Source organism: Carettochelys insculpta, chromosome 30 (genome assembly GCF_033958435.1).
Source record: "Carettochelys insculpta isolate YL-2023 chromosome 30, ASM3395843v1, whole genome shotgun sequence".
NCBI lineage: Eukaryota > Metazoa > Chordata > Testudines > Carettochelyidae > Carettochelys > Carettochelys insculpta.
Genome location: NC_134166.1, coordinates 3,527,809 through 3,549,886, shown reverse-complemented (window position 1 = coordinate 3,549,886; position 22,078 = coordinate 3,527,809). Strand labels below are relative to the sequence as shown.

Genomic DNA, 22,078 nt, shown 5'->3' with positions numbered 1-22,078 from the left:
CCATCTCGGCCCCCTGGGAGATCCAGAACCAACCACCCCCAGTAGTGCCGTGGCGTCTGGTTACCTGCAATGGCCTGGGTCCTGTGATGCGCTGCAGTGGAGGCAGCGGTGGAGGAGGGGGCGGCGGGGGGAACATGGGTGCGATTCCGGGAGTCCCCGATAAACTCATGTCCTGCGGAGGGCCGGAGAGCACCGCCGAGGGAGGAGGGGAGCCCAGCAGGGTCAGCGCGACGTAGGCACCCGCTGGAGAGGGAAAGGAGCAGAAGGGGAGAGAGAGAGAGACCCCCCTACTTTATAACTAACCACTTGAGGGATCACTCTAGCTAGGAGGAAACCAGTCACTGCTTCCCCACTTCCAGCAGACCCCCGACACAGTAGCCTGGACCAGACGGTGCTCTGGCCTCAGCTGAGCTGAGGGGTCTGTCCACACTTAAAACACGACAGTGGCACCGCAGCAGCACCTCGGTGCAGCACTCTCTCCAGCGACGGGCAGAGCTCTCCGGCCGGCGCAGGGAACCCGCCTCTCCCCATAGGTCAACAGAAGAATTCTTCCGCCAGCAGCGCGCTGTGTTGTGTACAGCGGGGGCGGGGTGGGCACAGCAGCTGGCAGCGGCACGGTTCCCCAGGGTTTGAGTAAGACAGTGGGTGATTTGCCCTCCTACCCCTGGCACTGAGGTTTAATTCAATTCACAGAAGCTGGTCCCTGCGGCACATACAGACTCGGGGACCTTCGGAATGTGCTCCCGTGACAATCTGCACCAGACGCATATTAACCCCTAGCTGCTGCCTCGTGCTTTTCACCCAGGCATCTCCAGGCACTGTACAGAGGCAGGCAGTATCATCAGCCTCGGTTCACTGCTGGGGAAACTGAGGCACGGAGCGGGGGCGCGACTTGCCCACGGCTACCCAGCAGGCCGGTGGCGTCGTCTCCTGAGTCCCAGCCCAGTGCTCTATCCATTAGGCCCTGTTTGAGATGCATGAGCAGTGTCCAGTCCCTCCAGCAGTGTACATGTGACAGGAGTGTCACCACAACATACTGAAGATGGACAGCCCTAGTCAGCAAGGCAGGGCAAAGACGTCGGGTCTTGGGCTGAGTCCTCTCCAAGCCTGGCTATCTGGGGAGTACGGGTGTTCTTCTGTCCCCTCCAGCCTACCAGCAATGTCCTCTCACCCTCCCAGGCAAGGCACCGGCCCCTGTACCCACCCCGCCCTGAGGGCGGTGCTGTTCCCTGCTGTAGTGTCGTATGAAGCCACTGCCCTGGCTTCGGGGGTGCAGCCTGCAGCTGCCCTCCTTCTCTGTAGCTTCAGGCACTGTGAACACATCAGCCCCCGAGCCAATCCCACCAACAGACTCGCAGTCTGCTCCCGATGCCCCTTGCAGGCCTCGGTCCTAAGCGTCCAAGCAATTAACATTGCGGGGGCCTGACCCATTCGAAGACTCAATTTCAGCCTGCGACTCCTGGCGACAATGCAGATCACGAATCGCACGAGGACGTGCATGAGAGAGGGTCAAAGCAGCCTGAGGGTGGAGACTTTGCTATGAAATGGACATTCAGAGGTGATCTGGCAAACCCGGAGTCTGATTAGCTGCAGGAGGCACCGAAGAACCTTCCTCTTCGCCACAGCAGGGGTGACGGTTTAGTGCCCCCGCCCCAAAACCTGAAACAAACCATGCCTGGAGCAGCGCTAGCCTCTGCCCGGGAGAAGTGCCGGACACCCCAGGAGGTCCGCTGGAGACCGCACTGCTGCCATCTGCCCAGATGCTACGGTGACGGGCAGGGACCCAAAGCCCTGGCGCAGGCAGATCGCCAGCCAGAGAGCACTGAGACGCAGGAGGGGGAGCTAGACGACTTGCGAACACCAACCGGCAAGGGAAGGGTTAAGCTGTTCTGGGAAGTCCCTTTAGGAAAGGGATGGGAAGTGACGTTCTCTGGACCCACTCCTCCGGGAACAGCCATATCTGGAAGCCGCCGGGATGCGACAGCTCTCTGGGCTGCTCCTGCTGGCAAATGACTCCCTGCCCTGACACTGCCAGTCAACAAGGGTCGCCAGGCAGCACGTTTTGCACCGACCAACTGCTTTTTCCATCAGGGACCTTCAGTGCTTTGCACCCAAGAGAACTAATGCCTCCATTTATGCACACAGCAAGCTCCCCACCTCTCTCACCCTCACCCCCGGTCTGCAGCTCCCAGAGAAGGGAGGCTCCATGTGCCTGACTCATCCCTATGCCCCCTGCTCTGCCTTCAGCCTGCAGGCACCCTAGCACTTCCCACACCATCACAAAACTAGCAGTTGGGGCTGGCCTCGAACCAGTGACCTAGGGACACCCCCCTGCAACCCACTCACATTTGATGAGCTTCACCACTTCGAGATGGGAGCTGTTGGTCACCATGGTGCCGTTGACCTGCAAGAGAAGATGGAGGGCATTAGCAGCCCCTGGAGCCAAGGGCTAGGAAACAGCCTGCGAGAGCCTGGGCTCTGTGCTTGCTGCACAGTCAGGGTTTGAGGCTCACCTTGACAATCCGGTCACCCTCCTGCACCCCGGCCTTCATGGCTGCTCCTCCTGCAATGCCACAAGCAGAGGGAGGGGGTTACCATAAAGCACAGAGCAGCCCCAGAATCGGTCCATCACCACAGCGCTAGTGCCACAAGGCACCAGGGGGTTCAACACATTTGCAGAACAGCAAAAGGAGACTTTAGGGTCCAAAATACATTTTCCTTCCCAAACAGGACCTGCATGGAGCTGTGCAGCTGTTTTACTCAATTTCATTTAGGTTCTCGTACCACCCTCATCGTCAGCACCCGAGTGCCTTCCAGGAGCACATTACGCAACACAGCTACCCTCTGCTGTGTGCTTGTTCCCTTTTAGGGCATGTGCCTAGGCAAGAGGGGCTGGCCACACGGCTCCAACTGCAAGATCGGGGCCCAAGCATCAGTAAAAGCAGCTTTACTATTTAAACTCTTCCCCTGCAACATCCCCATCTTCAATGCAGCTATTAAAAAGTTTACATCCATTGAAACATTTTCCTTTCTAAAGCCAAGCCGACAAGGAAACATTTCCACAAGGGTCAATTTCAAACAGAAAGTGGCAAAATTAAAAAAAGAAGAAGAGGCAAAGAAGGAAAATCTATTAAATATCCTTTCAGCTTAAACTCTCTCTCAGTCCAGGCACCGCCACTCAGAACAGAGAGGCGAGCCTCCTGCTGCTGCGCTCAGGGTGATCTTTTACCACATGCAAAGTGGCTACATCTGTGCCAGCCAGGGCAGGGCACTAGAGAACCCAGCTCACTTTGCATGAATAAAAGTGACAGCACAAGGAACTGGGTCCAGGGGGAATCAGGCCTGTTGGCTTTTTTTAATTAAAATATCTGGGATTTGATCGTGAAACTGGATTCAACCACATGGACTCTCTGCTCTCCAGGCCTTACTGAAGTCATGGGGGTCAATGTGGGGGGCCTCTTCACACCGAGCCCATTGCAGCAGAAGGGGTGTGATTTTGGCAGCGTCACAGCATTCTCCCCTTCCCTCCTCGCCCCCCAAGCTATATGCATTTTTCCTGGTCCGAGTGTTAGATTTTTCTGGGGGGCAGAGGAAGACACTGGCTTGTAGCCAGAGCAAATGGCTGCTTCCAACCCTACCCGCCAGAGCCACTAGACACCAAAAAGCGGAGTACCTCCAAGAGGCAGAGCCCAGCCTGAAAGTTGCTGCATCTGTTTGCTGAGGCCTGCAAGGGGATTTCCCCAGGCCTGGCAGCCAGCAGCCAGCTGAGATTAGGTAACAATGGGGTCAGACGCTGCAGTTAACCTCTTGCTGCCTGGAGAGCAGAGATGGCAGCACATGGGAACCTGGCGGCGCTCTCGGGTCCGGATTTGGGATTCATTCCCACCTCCTGTTGGACATGCTGATCAGGGCCAGGTCTACGCTAGCCCTGAAAGTTGATCCTAGATACAGAATTCCAGCTACGACAATTGCGTAAGCTGGAATCAAAGCACCGAACATGGACTTACCAGGCTGCCCTCCAAGAGAGGCTGACAGTGAAAAACCCTCAGGTCAACCTCTCTTACTCCTTGCACGAATGAGGAGTACTCAGGTCAGCTGTCCAGCCCCGACAATTCGATTTCACACGTCCCCCCTAGGCACGCAAAATCGAACCCCGGAAGGGTCCATCTCCCGGCGAGTACAGACACTTCCCAAAAGACTCCCAGCTGGGCACACACACAACCAAAATCCCACTTTCACCACTCCATGCACACGGCCCATCCACCCCCTCCCTCGACCAGGCTTGGCAAAGGCTCAGAGAGGAATCGGGGTGGTCCCGCTCACACATGAACATCAGCGAGATCCAGAAAGCAGGGACAGGGTAGCCGCTCACCTGGCCGGACGGACTGCACCAGCACGATCCGGTCCCCGCTGACTGTGAAGCCAAAGCCATGCTGATCCTTCTGGATGATGACACAGCGCTGGACCAGACCTTAAGCAAGATGGAAAAAAACAAACCAAGCAAACAAGGCATGAGAGGGTGGAGATGGATTCCATGCCCTGTGCTGGCCATGGTGCCATTTTCCAGGTTGCCAGCAGCTTCTGTCCATTTCCCGAGGCCAGGGGATGACCAACACCCAGAAAACAGAAGGTAACGAAAAGAAAAACCCACCCCTAAGATTAACTGTTAACAAACTCCCGTGATGTTTTACATCAAGCTCAGGATTTGCTGGGGAAAGCCCTTGGGAAATTATTTTTGACCATGATGCTGGGGGTCACAGAGACATCCCTGAAGCGCAGAGAGCCCATGAGCAGGATGGGGAATAAAGCAAAGGATTAAGAACCAGGACTCCTGGGTTCTAAATTTCAGCGGCTCCATTTCCACTTCAGGCTGCAGTTTCCTAGGAGATGTTTGTTCAAATCCCATGCCTTGACAACAGCTGTCTCATCCCCATGCTGGTTAGACTGCCTAGGCAGCACCTAATGGACCTGATCCATCTCTGCCTTCAACGGTTCCTTTCCACCACCCAGACAGCCGGAGATAAAACAATGCTCGTTGTCACTGGTAGTAACACAGATGGCATCACCAACCAGAAAGTGGCCCGGCCTCTCTTTTTCATCTTAGCACATTCAACGCCGATATCACATTCTTCAGTGTCTGAGGTCTGGCTCACACCATCGTTACCGAGTCTCCTCTCTGTTGTGTCGGTGTCGTGCAGGCGCACAAGAGAGTCAGGGCTCTCCATTCACATGACACCAGCGACCATGTTAGAGCCTCACACTGCAATGTGAGGTCAGGGCAGGGGGAAAACAGGTCCAACGCGACGCATGCCACAAAGGCGAGGGGCGGGAGAGGAGGTAAGAGACTGGACCCAGTTTTGCATAAGTGACAGACAGCTCACGTGTGCGCATATAAATAAAATCCACTGCTGTCACCTGAACTCCCAGTGATCTTCAGGAGCCAGGAACTCCCGAGCTCGCAGTCCCCCAGTGGCAAACACACCCGTCACGAGGCACGTAAAAAAACTCGCTGAACTGGGACACTGCAGGCTTGGCCCTCCACTCTCAGACTTCATCACGGAAGCAGAATCAGGTCCCTTTACTTAACCTCTAATAGTAGATTGGGACTGTTGTGGTGCAGCAGCAATTTACACCTGCTTCTTTGGTCATCCTCCCGCGGTGACAGCCAGGAGCCTGGGCCCCAGTTCTCACTCTTCTAAGGCCCCTTTTGCAGAGCTCCAGCAGCATAAGGGAAATTTAAAGTGGGCATAACTCCTCCGTACTCACTTTAAGGTCCTCGACACTCCAGCGTGGTGCATGGGGCCTTGGAACAGACACTAGGTCTCCCAGATGACTACAATTTCTTCTAGTCCTTGTCTTAAGTGATCCTCAGTTCCCAAATTACACCTCCCCCCCGTCCCACCACTCACTTTTGTCCCTTTGAAGCAATCCAGCCATTTGGGGTTTCACTCATCGATGGCAGATTATTCTACCCTCCCCCCATGTCCTCCACCTGAGCAGCCAAACTCGTCCCATGCTCTTAGCTGCCAAACGGCCCAGCACAGAGGAAAGCATTAGAGCCATTTTACAGCTCAGGAACCTGAGGCAGCTTGAGTAACTCACCTGAAGTCACTCCAAAAGGGCTAGGAAGTTCAGTCTGAAAACTCCCAAATCCCAGTCCAGCATTTTAGCCTCCCAGTCATCAGCTCTCTAAGCCGATAGCACTCAACCTTTCCCGCCACCATACCCTTTCCGGAGGGTGGTTTGTCTCGCATAGCCCCAAATTTGCCCTCTCTTACAAACGACTTGCTCACAAGATCAGACATCAAAAAGCAGAGGTGTCACAGCGCACTGGTCTGGACAAACTGCTGGTGCTCCCGTTTTGACAATATAATTATCAAATCAATTGACTGGCACATAGAGCATGACGAACGAGTCAGGGTGCGTAGGAAATTCTAGTTTGCACTCACTTGGCTAGTGCTTTTCATGCAGCCTGTTATACAATTAGACACATATCTAGAGAAGCTGATGTACCCTCTGGAAAACCTCTACGTTCCCCCCAGAGATGTGTGTACCCCTGGTTGAGAGCCACTGATCTAGGCAAATAACCATTCCCCAGCCACGATCAGCAACTGATGCCAGTGAATCGCCTGGTGCCTGCGCTGCAGCCCTGGGGGTAGTCGTATAAGATCACAGCCTGCCTGCTCTGCTCCAGCAGCTGCAGGAGCCTTTCAGGGCGGGGCCCCATGTCCCTGCTGCTCTCGTACACATGGCGCTGTTCTAAGGGCTCTCCCCTCCGCTCTTTAGGGAGCAGTGAACAATCGGAGGCTGCTGGAGGGTGGGCTGGACTGCAACTCTCAGTGCAGGAGGAGGCTGCCCCTGGGGAGGCACATGCGAAAGCAGGACGGACGCAGCAATCCCCTTTCCACACCCACGCCCAACCGCTAAGCTGCTCTGCTCTCTTTGCTGACTGGGCAACTGAAGTCTTACACAGAATGATCAGCCTCCTTCCCCGCCAGCTCTAACCTAGCACTCTTCATCTCGAGATAGCAAAGCGCTTTACCAGGGAGCATCCTTATCCCAATTGTACAGGCTGGAAAAATGAGGTTGATAACAGACTCCTGGGATCCCAGCTCTCAAGTCCCAAATCTACTCTAGATGAAAGATGTAAGTGGACCCATAGGAAGGCCTGGATGGGAGGAGTCATTATGACAGGCCTGGAAAACATGGTTTTATCCCCACGTCTCCCCCCATGTCTCATGGTTAAAGGCAGGCGAGGCATTCAAAACCCAGAAAACGAGAACAATTAGAAGACACTCCGACAACTCAATGTTATTCCCACCCTGTCTCTCCCGAAGACAAGCCCTGGAGCTGGGAAGCCCTTACTCAGGACTGAGTGGCTCTAGAAGATGACACAGATCCAGTCCAGGAAGCACCAGGTCAAACTGTCCAGTCTGGGTGCTGCAGGAGGCCTGACCAGCTGATCCTTTGGGCTTTATAATCAGCATCTGATATCGGGGCTATGCGCTGCGCAGACATGTGACCTGCCAACGCCTCCGGCCACCTGCACGGGGACCTTCTGGGCCAGTGCGCCCCACAATCCCACAGGCAGAACACTTGCCTGGCACATGGGCGACCGGGGTCTGTTCCCCACTCTGCTGCCACAACCTTGGGCAAATGACTTCCTGTCTCTGGGCCTCTGGGGAAAAAGCCCTGTCCCGCTTCCTGGAGGGAGCAACCTGGCCACAAATGGGCAGTGCAGAGAGACTGCAGAGATGGGAGCTGGAGACTCAGCCAAGGCAACCAGACAGTACAGTCCCGAGTCTGCTGTCATAGCAACCCAGCCCAGGGAGGAGAGAAGTAATGGCTACCTGTTGTTTCAGCACAGTCGGACGGCTGGCGATGGTGCCCGGGAGACCTGCGCCCTGGAGCTGAATCGGCCAGTGAAGACAGGCTGCTTAACCTGCAGGAAGGAGATGGAGACAGTCATGGAGCAAAAGGAGGCATGAGATTCATCCTGCCACTGGCTGTAGCAAGCCCCAGTGGTAGCCAGACCAACACGCGCCGTTTCCCCCAGGCAGCTGGGGCAGAACTGGATTGAAGAACCCTTCTCCCCACTGCCAGGAGAGAGCCCCAGGGAAGGCACTGCACCGTGTAACCAGGGCCGGGGGTGGATTAGACCTCAGAGGATCAGTTAACCCAGGAGGGATGGGCAGGGGGAGGAGATGGGAGGTGGGTTTTCACAGCACATGACGAACCACAGAGATGCACTCATGCAAACCACACCCACGCACGCACAGCACAGAGGTCAACGTCAGAGCTTACCAGGCTGCAATGGGGCTGACGGGAGAAGAGAACCCGAAGCAGCGAGGAATGAATGAGAGAGACAATGGAGGGTTACTTTGTTTTTTTGGATTTGAGCTTTGGCTATTCCAGGCAGTTCGGTGATAGGGAGGGCACGGGGGGGAGAGCTCTACAGACGGCTGGGCTTTCGGTGCATAGAGGAGGTACCACAATAGCCCTGGCTTTGCAAGCTTCCCAGAACTCGACCACCAGCTGTGAGAAGGGAGCACGCAACCTACAGCCCATTTTCCCTGGACAGCTCTTGCTGCCTGCTGCGTAGGGGCTGCATCAGGTCAGCATGCTGTGTAGCCCGCAGGGGCTGGACTGAGTCCCAACCAACTCGTTATGCAAACCACCAAGCAGCCAGCACAGGGGGCAAGTCACGGCAGAGGGCAGAGTTAACGCAAGTTGCCCATGTCTCTCTAGCTCGCCTGGCTTGTGGGAGAACGGCCACACAGGACAACACCAAACCGCTGTGTGCGTTCCTCAGCTGCTGGCCCACCAGCCAATCTGAGTTAACAGCACCACTGGCCTTGAGTTAGGGGGCTGTGAGCATGGGCAGGATTCACATCTCGGAGCTGGACAGGACCTCAGGAGGTTACTGAGTCCAGTCCCCTGTTCTGAGAGGAGAAAGCACCATCCCTCTCCCTCACACACACCTTTTTTTTTCCTCCTTCGTACTATGTTGCCCAGATCCCTAAATGGCCCCTCAAAGATTGAACTCACACCCCTAGGTGTAGAGAGGCCAATACTCAAACCACTGAGCTACCGGCAACACCCGAAATAACTGCACCGAAGCCAAGATCTTATTACCTACTCCCCCACAGCCTAGGGCTCAGACTCCACAGAGGAAAGGCCCCTTATCCCATTACCGCCACCCTCCTCACCTTCCAAGCCAGTCAGCTTCCCCTGATCTGGCCCTACACTGGAAGCAGGACCTTACAGAGAAAAGGCTCCATATCTGATTCCCCAGTCCTCTAGAGCCAGCCACTCCCTCCAACCTGATGGTGTAGCGAAGCCCACACTCTCCAGCACACTACAGAGGAGGGCCCCGTAGGCCACTTCCCAACATCCCTGGGCCTGCCCGTTCTCTGATGACACACAGATATGAGCGGCAGAAGACCCTGTATTCCCCTCCCTGCCCCCCTTGAGAGAGCCAGATGGGTTGATTCTTTGGAGTGGGACAATCAAGGCCAGGAGGGCACCTACATGAGAGCTGACTGGCACAAAAGCCACCTTCATTTGGAACACAGGGGCTTCCACCGAGGGTCTGGCTAAAGACCATACGTCCGCCCGCCCCCAGTTCCATCTTACCTGGGCAGGTGAGGGTGCTTTTTACGGGCTGGTCTGTTGACAATGAGGTAAGACAGAAATTGACACCAAAGACAAGAACGAACGGTGGTAAAGATGATGCAAGGTCCAGAGGACAGCAGTGGGCGCGCGGACGACAAAAGAGGAGACAGACAAAAGAGACAGCTGTGTAATGGCTGACACAGATGCAAACATACTCGGACACCCAGGAGAGGGGATGGACAGACAGCAAGAGGCAGATGCTCAGCTAGCCTTAGGCTTCAGAGATGAAACTACAGCTTCAAAGCGCTTTCCACCCAGCTCGTGCCTCACTAATCCAGGTTGGAAGGAGCTGCCAGGGGCTCTGCAAACAAACCTCAGTGATCCAGCAGGGCTCCTTCCGGGCGTGGAAACGGACATTCCCCCCTGCAGCCAATTCAGCGCTTGACCTCTGTGGCCAGGCTGACAGTGGTAAGGGCATGCCAAGAGGCGTCCATGAGGGAACCAAGCCCCACCAACAGCACAGCCGGTGGGACACAGCTGCTCTCAGATCGGCACACAGACCCTGAGCCCAAAACAACTTTCGCATGTCGCAGGTTAGGCACTAGAGGCCCTTGCACAAAGCAAAGGGCTTATGTCATGGGCCAAATTCCCTCTGACGCCTTCCTCATGCATCTGTGCTTCCCAGCCACTGAGCCTTTCTTCCCGGGCCCCAAGTGCAACACCTCTTCCCTTCTCCCATCCCCTCCCTCTCCCCAGGGCATCTAGTCCGCTCCAGGGCAGGACAATTTCAAAAGGAGTAAGACCGTTATGGTGGATGCAGGCAGCAGCCACTCCAGCGTAGACTGCTGTGTGGGCTCCATAACAACCCTCGCTTTCGGACTGGAGTTTCCCAGTCTCAGGGTCTGGCACAGAGTGAACGTAGCCAGACAGTTGGGAGCAGATTCCTTCAAGCACCTTGTGCCAGGAGGCAGAAGTGCAAGCGGCACTCGCCGGGTAAAACGCTTTCGCTTTTGGGCAGCGTACAGGACTGGAGTTTAAGAGAAAATACGTGGGACTCCGGAGATGGACGCTGCATGGTGGGGTGTTGTGTAGGAAAGGACATCACCGGTTCCACAAGCACGCACCTGCCGGTGGGGAAGGGAGTAGACGGGGCGGGTTGAGAGTGAGTGACAGATTCCACAAGCGCCCGCCTGCAGACCCTGGAGAGGGGGTAAACGACAGGGTCAGGCTGAACTTTGGCTGTTTCCCCAAGCGCTGATCCACACAGCCTGGGCTATGAGCCCACTGCCAAGTCCCTGATCCACCGGCACGATCCGGGGCAGAGAGGCATGTGGCAGCACTGGGCAGATCCCTCCTGTCAGAGCACTGAGCCAGCCGCACACCTGCTCTCTGGGGGCCTGATCCAAAGCCCACGGAAAGGATCCCATTGTCGGTCTGCTCTGGACCGGAAAGGGGAGACAGGAGGGCTGTATCCAAGACACAGGCAGGAGGTCTCAGCACCTGACGAATGCAGGCAGCACGGCACTAGAATAGTGGTGGGCAACCTGCAGCCCATGGGCCACATGGGGACTCCACCTGCGGCCCACGGACCCGTCTGCCCCTCCCCCCAAGTGCCTTTCACACTTCGGGGCACCAGAGCCCCACACTTCCCATCTCCCCCTCTCTCCCCGCACTTTGGGAGCGTGCCAATCACCCGAGCCGCCCGCGCTCCCTCCCAGCGCTGGAACACGGCAAACAGCTGATGCTCAGCATTCCAGTTCACGGAGGAAGGGGAGGAGCCAGGATGGAGCACCAATCAGGCGAGTCACAGGCTCCAAGGGTGCTGGGAGGGACGGGGAGGAGCAGGGAAAGCGGGGCTCCCTGCCCTAGTGCACGAGAGGTGTGGGGTGCACAGGGGGCCTGCAGGTGCAACCCCAGGGGGCCACATGCTGCTGCAGCCCACTGAGGTGAAGGAGGTCCACTCATGCGGCCCACCCACTCTTCCTGTTTGCCCTGCACTAGGATAAGCACCTGAGAGCCCCGCAGAGCTCACAGTCGCCAACTCGGCCTACTAAGTGCCTAACAACCAGGCCTCTCCTGCCCAGCAGCGGTAACAGAACAGCTGCCGCGCTCCCACCAGGAGATGCACTGGGTTCCCCTGACCTGCCACTAACCACCTGAGGTGCTTCTGAGACTCAACGCCCTAAGCTCCTAAATCCTTTGGGGGCCACTTTGCAAATCTGCATCGCCTCTGTGCATTGCACGGCATTCCCACAGGCACGCGCACACCCACACTCACGCTGTGGTGCCCATTCTGCACCCATACCTTTACTGAAAAAGCATCAGCACTACCAACATGCATGTGAGTCAGACAGAAACCATCTCACCGAGGCAGACAGCGAATTCCTTCCTTGCCAGGGCAAGTCCACCCTTAAAATGGAAGCCAGCCACAGGAAGAAGGCTGGAAAACAACTAACAAAGCTTGTTAGGTCTGGGCGCTGTGGGTGTAGAGTCCCTGTGCTGGGGGCAGTGTCTTCAGGCCAACGTTCCTCTTTTTGGATTCTGGAGTCATGCAGGAATCTGCCTTACTTGTGATGGAAAAAGCAGCCCCGCAGTTGCCCAAACGTACCCTCTGCTTCCTAGTGTACTCCCTGGGAAGCGGAGCAGAGAGGTAGTGGGCTCTGGCCACGTCCCGATCCGCCCTGTGCAGAAACTGGGCACAAGTCTGGAGCGCAGTTCTTAGCCAGTTCCACGTTAGCTGTGCAGGGGCCCTGCACGTGGGGGGATTCCCGGGGAGCCAGCTGTGCCCACTTGAAAGCCCTTGTACACTGCTAAGACAGCATGACCAAGTCAGACCCACCATTTATACATTTTAGTACAACTCTGCGAATCCACAGCAAGGACTGGCATTCGCTCTTTGGGGAGGCGTGCATGGTACCTAAAAAAACAAGATGCAGCTGCCAGATTTTGCACCAGATTGGTGGACTAAATCCCCAGGATCCATTCCCCTGCAGCCTGCTGGCACCGCACCTCGAGTCGACAGGACTGTTAAACTCCATTTCCAAGTTGGCAAGGGCTTGCACACTGCCTTTTTTTTTTTGGCCCAGACGAAAACACAAAGCCCCAACCTTTAAACTTTTGCTCATGATCAGCAGCAGATGGAATCCGGCTGCCGTCCGCAGACTGTGCTAACTGCCTGCAGAAGGCACCAAGCATGCACGGGGAAAAAAACTATTTCTGCTTCGGCAGCAGTTGTAGGGCAGTAAAATGTTCCACTGGGGGGTGGGGAGGGTGGGAAATAGGAGATCTGCAGGGAGGTTCATACTGCGAAGAGGAGGGGAACGTGACCTACTGCTTGGGAATAAGTACAAAGAAGCATCCTCTACTTACAGACGAGGGGACAGAGACCAACCTACAATAATCCCATGGTGCCTGTAACAACAGGGGAAGCTGGAGTATATCTAAACTGTCCTGTGTTTGTACCTCCCAAAGGTGAAGCTACACCTGGCATCACCTCGGCGGTGGGAAGACAGCAATGCCACCGGGTGACACTCCTGCTTACCAAAAGGGCGCACAGTGCATGAGCGGAGGGCGAATTCCCAGGAACGTCAAGGTGGAGAGCCCGGGGTCAAAGCGCAGGTACAGAGAAACACTGGGGAGACGCCCAAGTTGGTCAGTGGCGCTGGTCTGACAGCGCCCAGTCAATGTCTTCCGTGTGTCTACGAGCAGGCAGCACGAGCACATGTCAGCACATGCACAGGCCAGGCTGACACAAGAAAAGTTACTAAAGAAGAGGCCCCAGGCACAGACCTAGGGTCCGGTCCCAGCTCTGCCACTGACCTGCTGTGTGACCTTAGGCAAGTCACTTCCCTCCATGCCTCTCTTCACCCTCCCACCCACTGTCCTTCTCCTCTGTTGAGGCTGAAAATTCTTCGGCACAGGAGCTAATTACAGACAACACACAATGGGGGTCCAGCCTCTGCTGGGTTTTACAGGCTCTACTGTAATAAAGCTGTTCCATGTACCTACGTGGGTGCAAACCCTCCATGCAGATTAACCTGAATTGGTTTAACCCTGGCCAAAAAAACCCTACAAAACAATCTGTTCACTTTGCATCAAAACCATCTCAACTCATCTAGTGGAGACACAACCTCCCTACCCTTCTCTGGGCAAGGAGTCGCATCCCCCATGGCCCACTTCATGGTAGGCCTCTCTGCCAACCAGGGAGCCCAGTTAGTGCCATCTGTGACGCAGACCCTGGAGCCAGTGTCGCTCAAGGAAAGCCTGAGAACAATTATCAGATGAGAATGGCATCATGCCCACTAGAGTGGGTTCCAGACGAGAGTCAAGGCTCCCAGGCACAACTTCTGCTTTGCATCCTTTCCGTTCATTTAACTAGTTCGATTCCCTGCCTGCAGGAGGGTCAGAATTGATGGGGGTCTTTTAAATCAGATTCCTTAAAAATTAAATTGAACATCGATGCTCTCTACTAGACATTATAGAAATGGTGTACATCTGTCCGTCCGTCTGTCTGTCTGTTCAAGGCCCCCCACCCAACTATAAGAACTAGGACTACCAAAGTCAGCGTACAGCTTCCTCTTATCCCAGCGTAAAGCAAGGTCAGGGTTTAGTTGCGCCAGGACAATGGGATGTGCCTGGAATTTGACTGTTTCTCATAAAATGGAAAGGGAGGGGTCTGGCAGGAGGGACAGTTACACCGCAGAATGACCACCGGGGGAAAGGCAAGAAGCAAGAGAGGGGACCCGGGACAACTATAACCCCAATGGGCCAGCAGGGGGCAGCGGTGGAGAAAGGGACAGCTATCTCCCATCTATTTCAGGGAGTTTGTGTGTGTCTCTGTCCCCGCCAGCTGCAGGACATGCACCCGTTCCCCAGCTGTGCTTGCTGCATTGGCCATGGCAAGGCGCTTCTCACCTGGCCCCAAGCTGCTGTGATAAGGGAGGGCTGGGGTCATCCTCTCTCTGCAGAGCACCCTTCACACTGGACCCTTCCCCACCATTACAGGGATTTAAATGAAGGAAAAAAAATGTATCTGAGTTAAGGGCCTTGAACAATGCTGGGTAAATCTTCTAGTTCAAATTAGAGTTAGTTTTTCTTTTTTTAAATATTTACCAAAACAGGTTTTGCACTTAAATCTAAATGATTTATTAAAGTGTTTACCTCTCTAAACTCTCCGCAGTTAGTGAACTGAATGGACTGTTTACATCACTGTATACATCTGACTGCAACACAAAATGTGTTAGGGCCTTAAATTCTCAGAATCTCTTCAAACATGTAAGTAAAAATATAAAAATATAAATATGCTGAATCCATAAGCCCCGGGCTGTAGGTTAAAGGCCACATGTCTCTATAAAGAGAAAATCGGGGGGGGGTTACAGCTAACTTTTGAGGTCAAGCTTTATGGCATAATGCATCAAGTACTGTACTAAAGCTCTTGTTTTGTACAATACAAATAAATGTCATATGCTCTTTATGCATATAATTAAATTCAGGTTACCATCCTAATGCAGGCTTGAAACTAACCATGAACAGAACATTAATTATCTAGCATGTAAGCTACATAGCATTTGCCATTTTCTAAGACACTAAAAATATACAATTAAATTAATGAGAACCTAAACCATTAAGCCATATAATTGCTTAAATAAATGCACAGTTATAATGTTCCCTCTTAGGTAGCAAAAAGGTATACCAAATCTAAGGCATATAAAGGCTCTATTTAGTTGTGACTCAACATGTTTTAAAGATTATATCAACCATGGAGAATCTATTTTTCTTTAGAAATTGAATGAAGTACAAAGGGGAAAAGTTGATTAAAATCAGTGATTTAAATCAAGGCTTGCCATATGGCAATTTAAATCAATTCACCCTGAATAACTAGTTCATTCAAAGTTAAGAAACCAGCTGGGAGTTGAAATGACAGGAAAGCTTGTTTTCCTTTTCCAATCTATGAATAAAAACTAGGTGTGAGAGGATGTGATCTATGAGCTCTAAAATCTTAAAGGACATGGTTAGCAGAAACAATCCATTCAATTCATTAACTGTGGATAGTTTAGATACATAAACAAACAGTTTAATAAATCATTTAGATTAAAATGCAAAACATGTTTTGATAAATCTTTCCCCTACTTATATCCAGGACTTTTAAGATGGTTTTATTTAATACAAAATATTTCAAAAGCTATTTTTGTGCATTTCAATGGCATTTCCATCCAACTGGAGCTTGACACAAATCACAAGCAAAAAAAGTTCATCTAGTAAAAATCAGAAATGAGTCATTCACCATTTTTCAGCATTAAAAAAACCCAAAAACGTAAGTGTGTCTAAATAAAGCTTAAACCCCCGGTTAGCAAAGAACACCGCAGAGATGAGTACAGAGTCTGTACTTAGTTGCCAATTGCTGTTTTAATGGTTACCAACCAATGTGGAAAATCTTTTCTTTATGACAATAAAGTACAAAGACAGAACCTGACTGAAATCAATTATGTAAACCAGTGCTTTTTTTGTAAAATAGAAGAGTTGGTACTCACCCAACTCCCCGCCCTCTGCCTTCCCCTCCTCCCCCCAGCAGGGTTCCCGTGGCTGGGACTGTGGGTGGGGCTTCGCGTCCCAGCCAGCTCCCAGCCAGGGGACTGGCGGGGTCTCCCTGCCATTTGGCCGGGGATCCCACAGCTGGAGCTGCTGAGATGCTGGTACTCAGTCCCGGCAAGTACCGGCACAAAAGAGCACTCATTTAAACCCAGGTTTCTTACTTGTGAAATCAAATCCTAGTTAAAGCTGGTGATCTAAATCACTGTGATTGAACAGAGAGCTAGCCGTGCTAGTCTGTATACAACAGTATATGGTCTACAGTCTACATACTATCAAAACAAAAAAACAGTCCAGTAGCACTTTAAGCTCATCACCTAATAAATTACTTTGTTAGTCTTTAAAAAGTGCTACTGGACTGCCTTTTCGGTGTGATTTAACTTAATTAACCCTGATGTTGTTTTACAGAATTTGCTATGGAATGAGGAGGCAACATTTGCAGATGACCCAAAATTACTTAGGTCAGTTGAGACCAGGGCAGAGGGTTGCAAGGAACCTGAACAAGATCTAACCCAACGGGGCAAGCAGGCAGCAGGATAGCTGGGGAAACTCAGCTAAGCAAAAGCAAGGTCAGCAGCGAAGTGTGAAACAGAAGCCGGCGTTCCAGCTCAGCGGCCCCCCACAGCTCAAGCTGCCCGTGAGTGCTCTGGGGCTTTGTCTGCACTGCCAAGTATAAAGCACAGCTGCGGCAGCGTGGTCCTGCCCAGCACCAGCACAGGGAGAGTTCTCCCAGCTCAGGAGGTAAACCACCTACACAAAGGAAGGAGCTGTGGGTGCTGGGAACCTGTGCGCTGTGGTGCAGTGTTTTCATTTCCTCTGTAAATGTCCAAGTGTGATTTTAAGAGTACAGCGGGGCTCAGACGGCCTCCTGACAACATCAATTTCAAAGCTCCTTCTGCCGAATCATCTGGAATAGCGCCTACCACCAGCACTCACTCCTTCAGCCCACCTCTCTCCAGTCTGGGGCACCCCCTCGCCAGCTCCCACAAGACTCTCCCTTCAGGCCTGGCCTCCTCCTGAACAAAGAATGTCAGTTGTATTGGCTGCCATCATCCTACCATGGGGCCTTGGGCATGCAGCGTGCCTCTGTGCTCAGCTTCCCCATCCATAAAGTGGGCATAATGATACTCACTCGCTTTATAAAGCACACTGAGAGCAACAGATGTAAAGCTCCATAAAACACGTAGATTATGAAACTGTGCTAGCTGAACAGCAAAGCTCTTTCATCGGCCCATGCCACTACAATACCCTGAGCGGCCAGAAGGTTCCTCAGGCACATTTGCGCCCATGGATTTAATAGACTCAATGAACCACTCATCCAGAGCTAAACAAAGGCCTCCTGACTTTTACGACCCTGAAGTTCTAATTTACCATTCACTGCTGCACCCTCCGCCACCAATTCTACTCCACAGCCTGTCCACATGCTGACTAAAAACAAAGACAAGCAAATAATTCAATCCATTTCATTCCTTCTGTCCAAGAGGTGGCAAAATTCTCTTATTTATTGGTTATTGGAAACTAGCAAATTACTTCCCAAACAGCTCTAAGACTGGAAGTCAAGGATGAGCATTTGACTTCTCCAAAAATAACTGGTCAATTGAAAGGCCAAACAATGTCAAAAATGCTCAAATATTTCACAACACTATTAGAACAGCAACAACAGCATTAAAAAAATAAGGGACAAGATTTTATGGTCTGTGCCAGGATGATCTTAAGAGAGCTACTTAGCCCTTATCTCCAAAAGATAAGTTACTGAAATGAGTTATTTTTATTCGGAAAAATGCAAAATGCTGAAATAAAGTTGTAAAAAAATGGGGAGAGGCTAATTATATAATTGTTCACTTTATGATGCATGTTACCCGTGGCTGAACAGTTACAAAAGAAAAGCAAAACGTAACAGAACAGAAATGAAGCAAAGCAACTACAAAAGCAAAGTAATTTTCAAATGCACTTCTGGGAGGCAGGCAACAGGCCAACTGGCCAAGCAGCTTACTGGCTGTGCATTTCTTCTGTGTGCTTCAGAAACAATGAACCCTCCCTTCCCCCTCTCCTTACTGCTTGTCTAATTGGGTTAGACTGTAAGCTCTTTGCGGAAGGGACCTCATGCTTAACTTGTTTAACATGCTTTGCAAACTGCCACGAAAGTTGATGGTTGGGTATACAACAGGCACCTACGTAGATAAATTGTTGGATTGTGAAGATTCCGGTCACTCGGGAAGTTTAACATTTAATTAGCTCACCTCTTCTCCCCAACAGGTGGTATTAGCATGTAAGCAGAGCGATCAAGACATTTAAGTAAGCTAGATGACAGATGGCACCATGATGCAATCAAAAATGTAGGCTGCCACCTACGGGAGGGCATTCTTCCTGGAATATTTGACCGTGGTCAAATAATAGGTGTCAACTGGCCAAATCATCTGGGATTATCTGGCCAGTTAATTGACTGACTTGCCAAGCCTCTCCAGGTCATTCATCAATGGCTTGCTGGGAGTATTTAAAATCCCCACAATGCAGACTGGTTTCCCAAGTCTCACAGTATTATTCCTATTAGATCGAGATCAGTTGTTCTGGCAATCAGCCTCCCCAAATCATTCACAGACCCCCATCAAAGCCAATTCTAGCTGCTACGTGCACTTCATTCAGTGGAAAAGGAAACTCAACACAGATTTTCAGACAGCAGTTAACAACATGATCAGAAGAGATTTAATTTAAAAATAATTTATTGTAATTTTGCAATTTCCATGATCTTTTTTACTTATTTTATTTTTTCCCAAGGACCTTCCTGCAAACCCCAGGTTGGGAACCACTGATCTAGATGGTTCATCCAACCAATCAACAATGCAACCTGCAGACTTCAACAAACCTAAACTAAGGTTCCAAATTCATTTTCAGTGAAAACCAGAACTAAAAATTCAACTTCTGAGAGCACCCTTGCTAGGGAAGCCTGAGCACATAAGCGTGTGCCAAAAAAGAACACATGGGACTCGATCCAAAACCCAGGAAGGAACTGGAGCCTTCCAGTGATGTCAACGAGAACTGCTTCTTCTACAGCTAAAACGTCGCTCAACCTGCTGAGCCACTCAGACTTCATACTCTGAGCACCATAGTTAGGTCAACCTAATACCTGCTACTTGGGTAATGGAAGGATTCTTCTGTAGACTTAGTTACCACCTCCTGGAGAGTTGCATTACCCTTCGCTGATGGAAACACCTCTTCCGCAGACATAGGACATGTTTGTGTGGGGATGGTACAGCAGCACTGGCACGGCAGTAGAAGACGCATACCTGGGTCTTCCCCTTTCCATCAGCCATGGGACAGGATGCCTACTATCCAGGAGACAGAAAATTTTCTGTTTCTGGGAACCACCTGACCACAGAGGTCGTGTTGATCAACAAAAAGGCTGTACGAGTTTAACTACAGCACTAGACCCCTCTGGGTGTGCAAGCAGCTGAACAGGTACAAAGGTACATATGCCAGTACAATTTATTCCTGTGTTGGAAGGAGAATTAATGATGCCAGCTTGTGGGCAGGTTATTCTGTGATTGTCCACTAACCGTGTTCCTTGCCTTTTTGCCCGAAGCAGCAGCCATTGGCCGCTGTTAGAGCCACACTCCTGGTAAAATGGACCATGGGTCTCTCGCAGACTGGCCATGTTTGCGTTCCCAATGGACCCAACAAGCAGGGTTTGAATTTTAATTCACATGAGTAGTCAAGGATCTCAGCCCACGCAGCAAACTGTAACCGTAAGAGATGGATGGAGGTTCGCTAACAGGCCATAGGATAAAACCATGTTGACATCAGGCAGGAGGCAGCGCTGGTGCCAACACCACCAACTATGCCTGCACTGGCTGCACAGTCCATGGGGAAATGCTAGGTCTCACCTACGTACCAAAGCCCCTAGCACAGGGGTCTGCAACCTGCAGCTCTGGAGCTATATGCAGCTCTTTAAGGACTTCTTTGTGGCTCCCAACGCTACAGCTGCAAAATTAAAAACAAGAAAGAAAAACCCTCCTGATTATTTTTGATAATCGGTGGACGTCTAAAACCCCACAACGAACAACTCTGACCTAAATAGCAAACTGTGCGTGATCTCGAAACGTTGGCTAGCTCCCCCTTTAAGGTGTGCAGTGCATTGGGGGTTATGATGTGGGCTGGTTTTTGATTGTGTTGCTAATAAAGTCTTGATTTTGAAAAGGAAAAGGAAGTTTGCAGCATTGCTGCTGTGAAGGGCAACGCGCAGATTAAGAAAGGAAATGGAAATTAAACGTGAAGTAAAACTGGAGTAATTAAAGTGGGTCAGGGAGTGAAAGTCAGAAGACAGTGGTACAGATACACACAAGTAAAGCACGAGGAAACAGAATATGTAAACAGTTTGTGAACGTCCTCCAGGAAACATGTGATCGCATTACAAGCCATTGTGTGTGCGCTGTTCTTAAAATAGGGGTTACAAGAAGTATGTTCGACGTTATTATTAACATCAGAGAGGAGCTGTGTTAGTCTACAGCTTTGAGAACAACAAGAAGTCTTGTGGCACCTTATAGACTAACAAATATTTTGGAGCGTAAGCTTTCATGGGCAAAGACCTGCTTCATCCGACGCATCGGATGAAGCGAGTCTTTGCCCATGAAAGCTTATACTCCAAAATATCTGTTAGTCTATAAGGTGCCACAAGACTTCTTGTTGTTATATTAATGACCGTCTTGTAGCCACATGCACTGAGTTTTTTTACCAAATTCGAAAAAAATGGCTATTTTGCTTGCTGACCCCTGGCCTAGCATCACAGAGCAAGTCCAAGAGCAAACGGCAGAAGTGGGTACCAAGTGACAGAACAAAGCTATCATAATAAAGGCAGAGCTGAGAAGCTCTAAGCCCCGCTGGAATGCCCAGACTTGCTGCAGGTAGGATGGATACCGCAAGTCCAGGACCACTGAAGGTTCCAACAAGGACCAGGCAAAGCTGAGACTGTCAGGGCAGCAGAACTACGAGGGAACACAAGTGCGGCTCAGTCACAGCATACTGAAGACACGCCACATCAATGGCGGAACTCCAGGCTGCTCACAGTGAGAAATGGGGCAATCTTACTATCCTAGTCCTACCATATAAGGGGTGGCAGATACCTGGGGGAACAGATGGTCTTACGAAGCATAAAGGAACAGGGATCGTGTGGGTTTTATTCCACATTAAAAACAACATGCAGTCTACAGGGAAGCCAAAATGCCATATTATCAGGATGGGGGAGGGAAGCCACAAGGCTGGCTAAGGAAGCAGCCACAAGCTAACTACAAACCCACGGGAACAGCCAATTCTCACCTCTTTCTGCATTTGCACATTAGCAATCGCAAAAAAAAAAAAAAACCTACAGCTAAACCTCCCTGCCCCCGCCCTGGTCCCTGCCCAGCACTAGGAGTAAATGTAGAGCCTAGCGCAGACAATAGCAATAATCTCTGAACAATAGGGGGGTTTCCAAAGCAATTCCACCCCCGCCTTACCCCTACCCCATCCCAAGGAATGGAAAGTCATCATCCATTGAAGCATAAACTCTGCTGCTGAAGCAGATTTCCAAGACGGCATGGCTCCCTGAAACCATAATTATAGGCAAGTCTGAGGCGGGCAGGGTAATTTCATCCCCGTTCCATTGGATCAGCACTCCGCTGCCCCTCTCTATGCCCTCCTCCTCCGCTCCCTGCGGCCAAGTCAGAGCGTGGTGGGTACTCGTAATTTAAACTTCCATCTGCCGCCTAGCACATGCAGCTGGTTAGCACCCTGCCCTCTCTTTACAGCCCTGGCAGGCCTAGCAGTGGAGAATCCATCATATGCAGTACCCAGGGGAGGAACGGAATCAGAGGTGCCTGCAGAGAGGGGCGCTCCCGGTACT

General features: G+C 51.6%; 1 protein-coding gene across 2 annotated transcripts in view; it reads right to left on the bottom strand.

Moving 5' to 3' along the window:
• Window positions 1–22,078, bottom strand: part of ARHGEF11 (Rho guanine nucleotide exchange factor 11) — an 81,794-nt gene that overhangs the window by 29,613 nt on the left and 30,103 nt on the right. The window contains exons 2-7 of one of the 2 annotated variants that reach the window (XM_074980548.1): window positions 10,740–10,814; window positions 7,851–7,942; window positions 4,373–4,471; window positions 2,514–2,563; window positions 2,347–2,404; window positions 65–243 (exon numbers count right to left, since the gene is read on the bottom strand). In XM_074980548.1, coding sequence (XP_074836649.1) covers window positions 65–243; window positions 2,347–2,404; window positions 2,514–2,563; window positions 4,373–4,471; window positions 7,851–7,942; window positions 10,740–10,814 — 553 coding nt within the window. The remainder of the gene's footprint in view (window positions 1–64; window positions 244–2,346; window positions 2,405–2,513; window positions 2,564–4,372; window positions 4,472–7,850; window positions 7,943–10,739; window positions 10,815–22,078) is intronic. The other variant, XM_074980549.1, reaches the window with a different exon arrangement.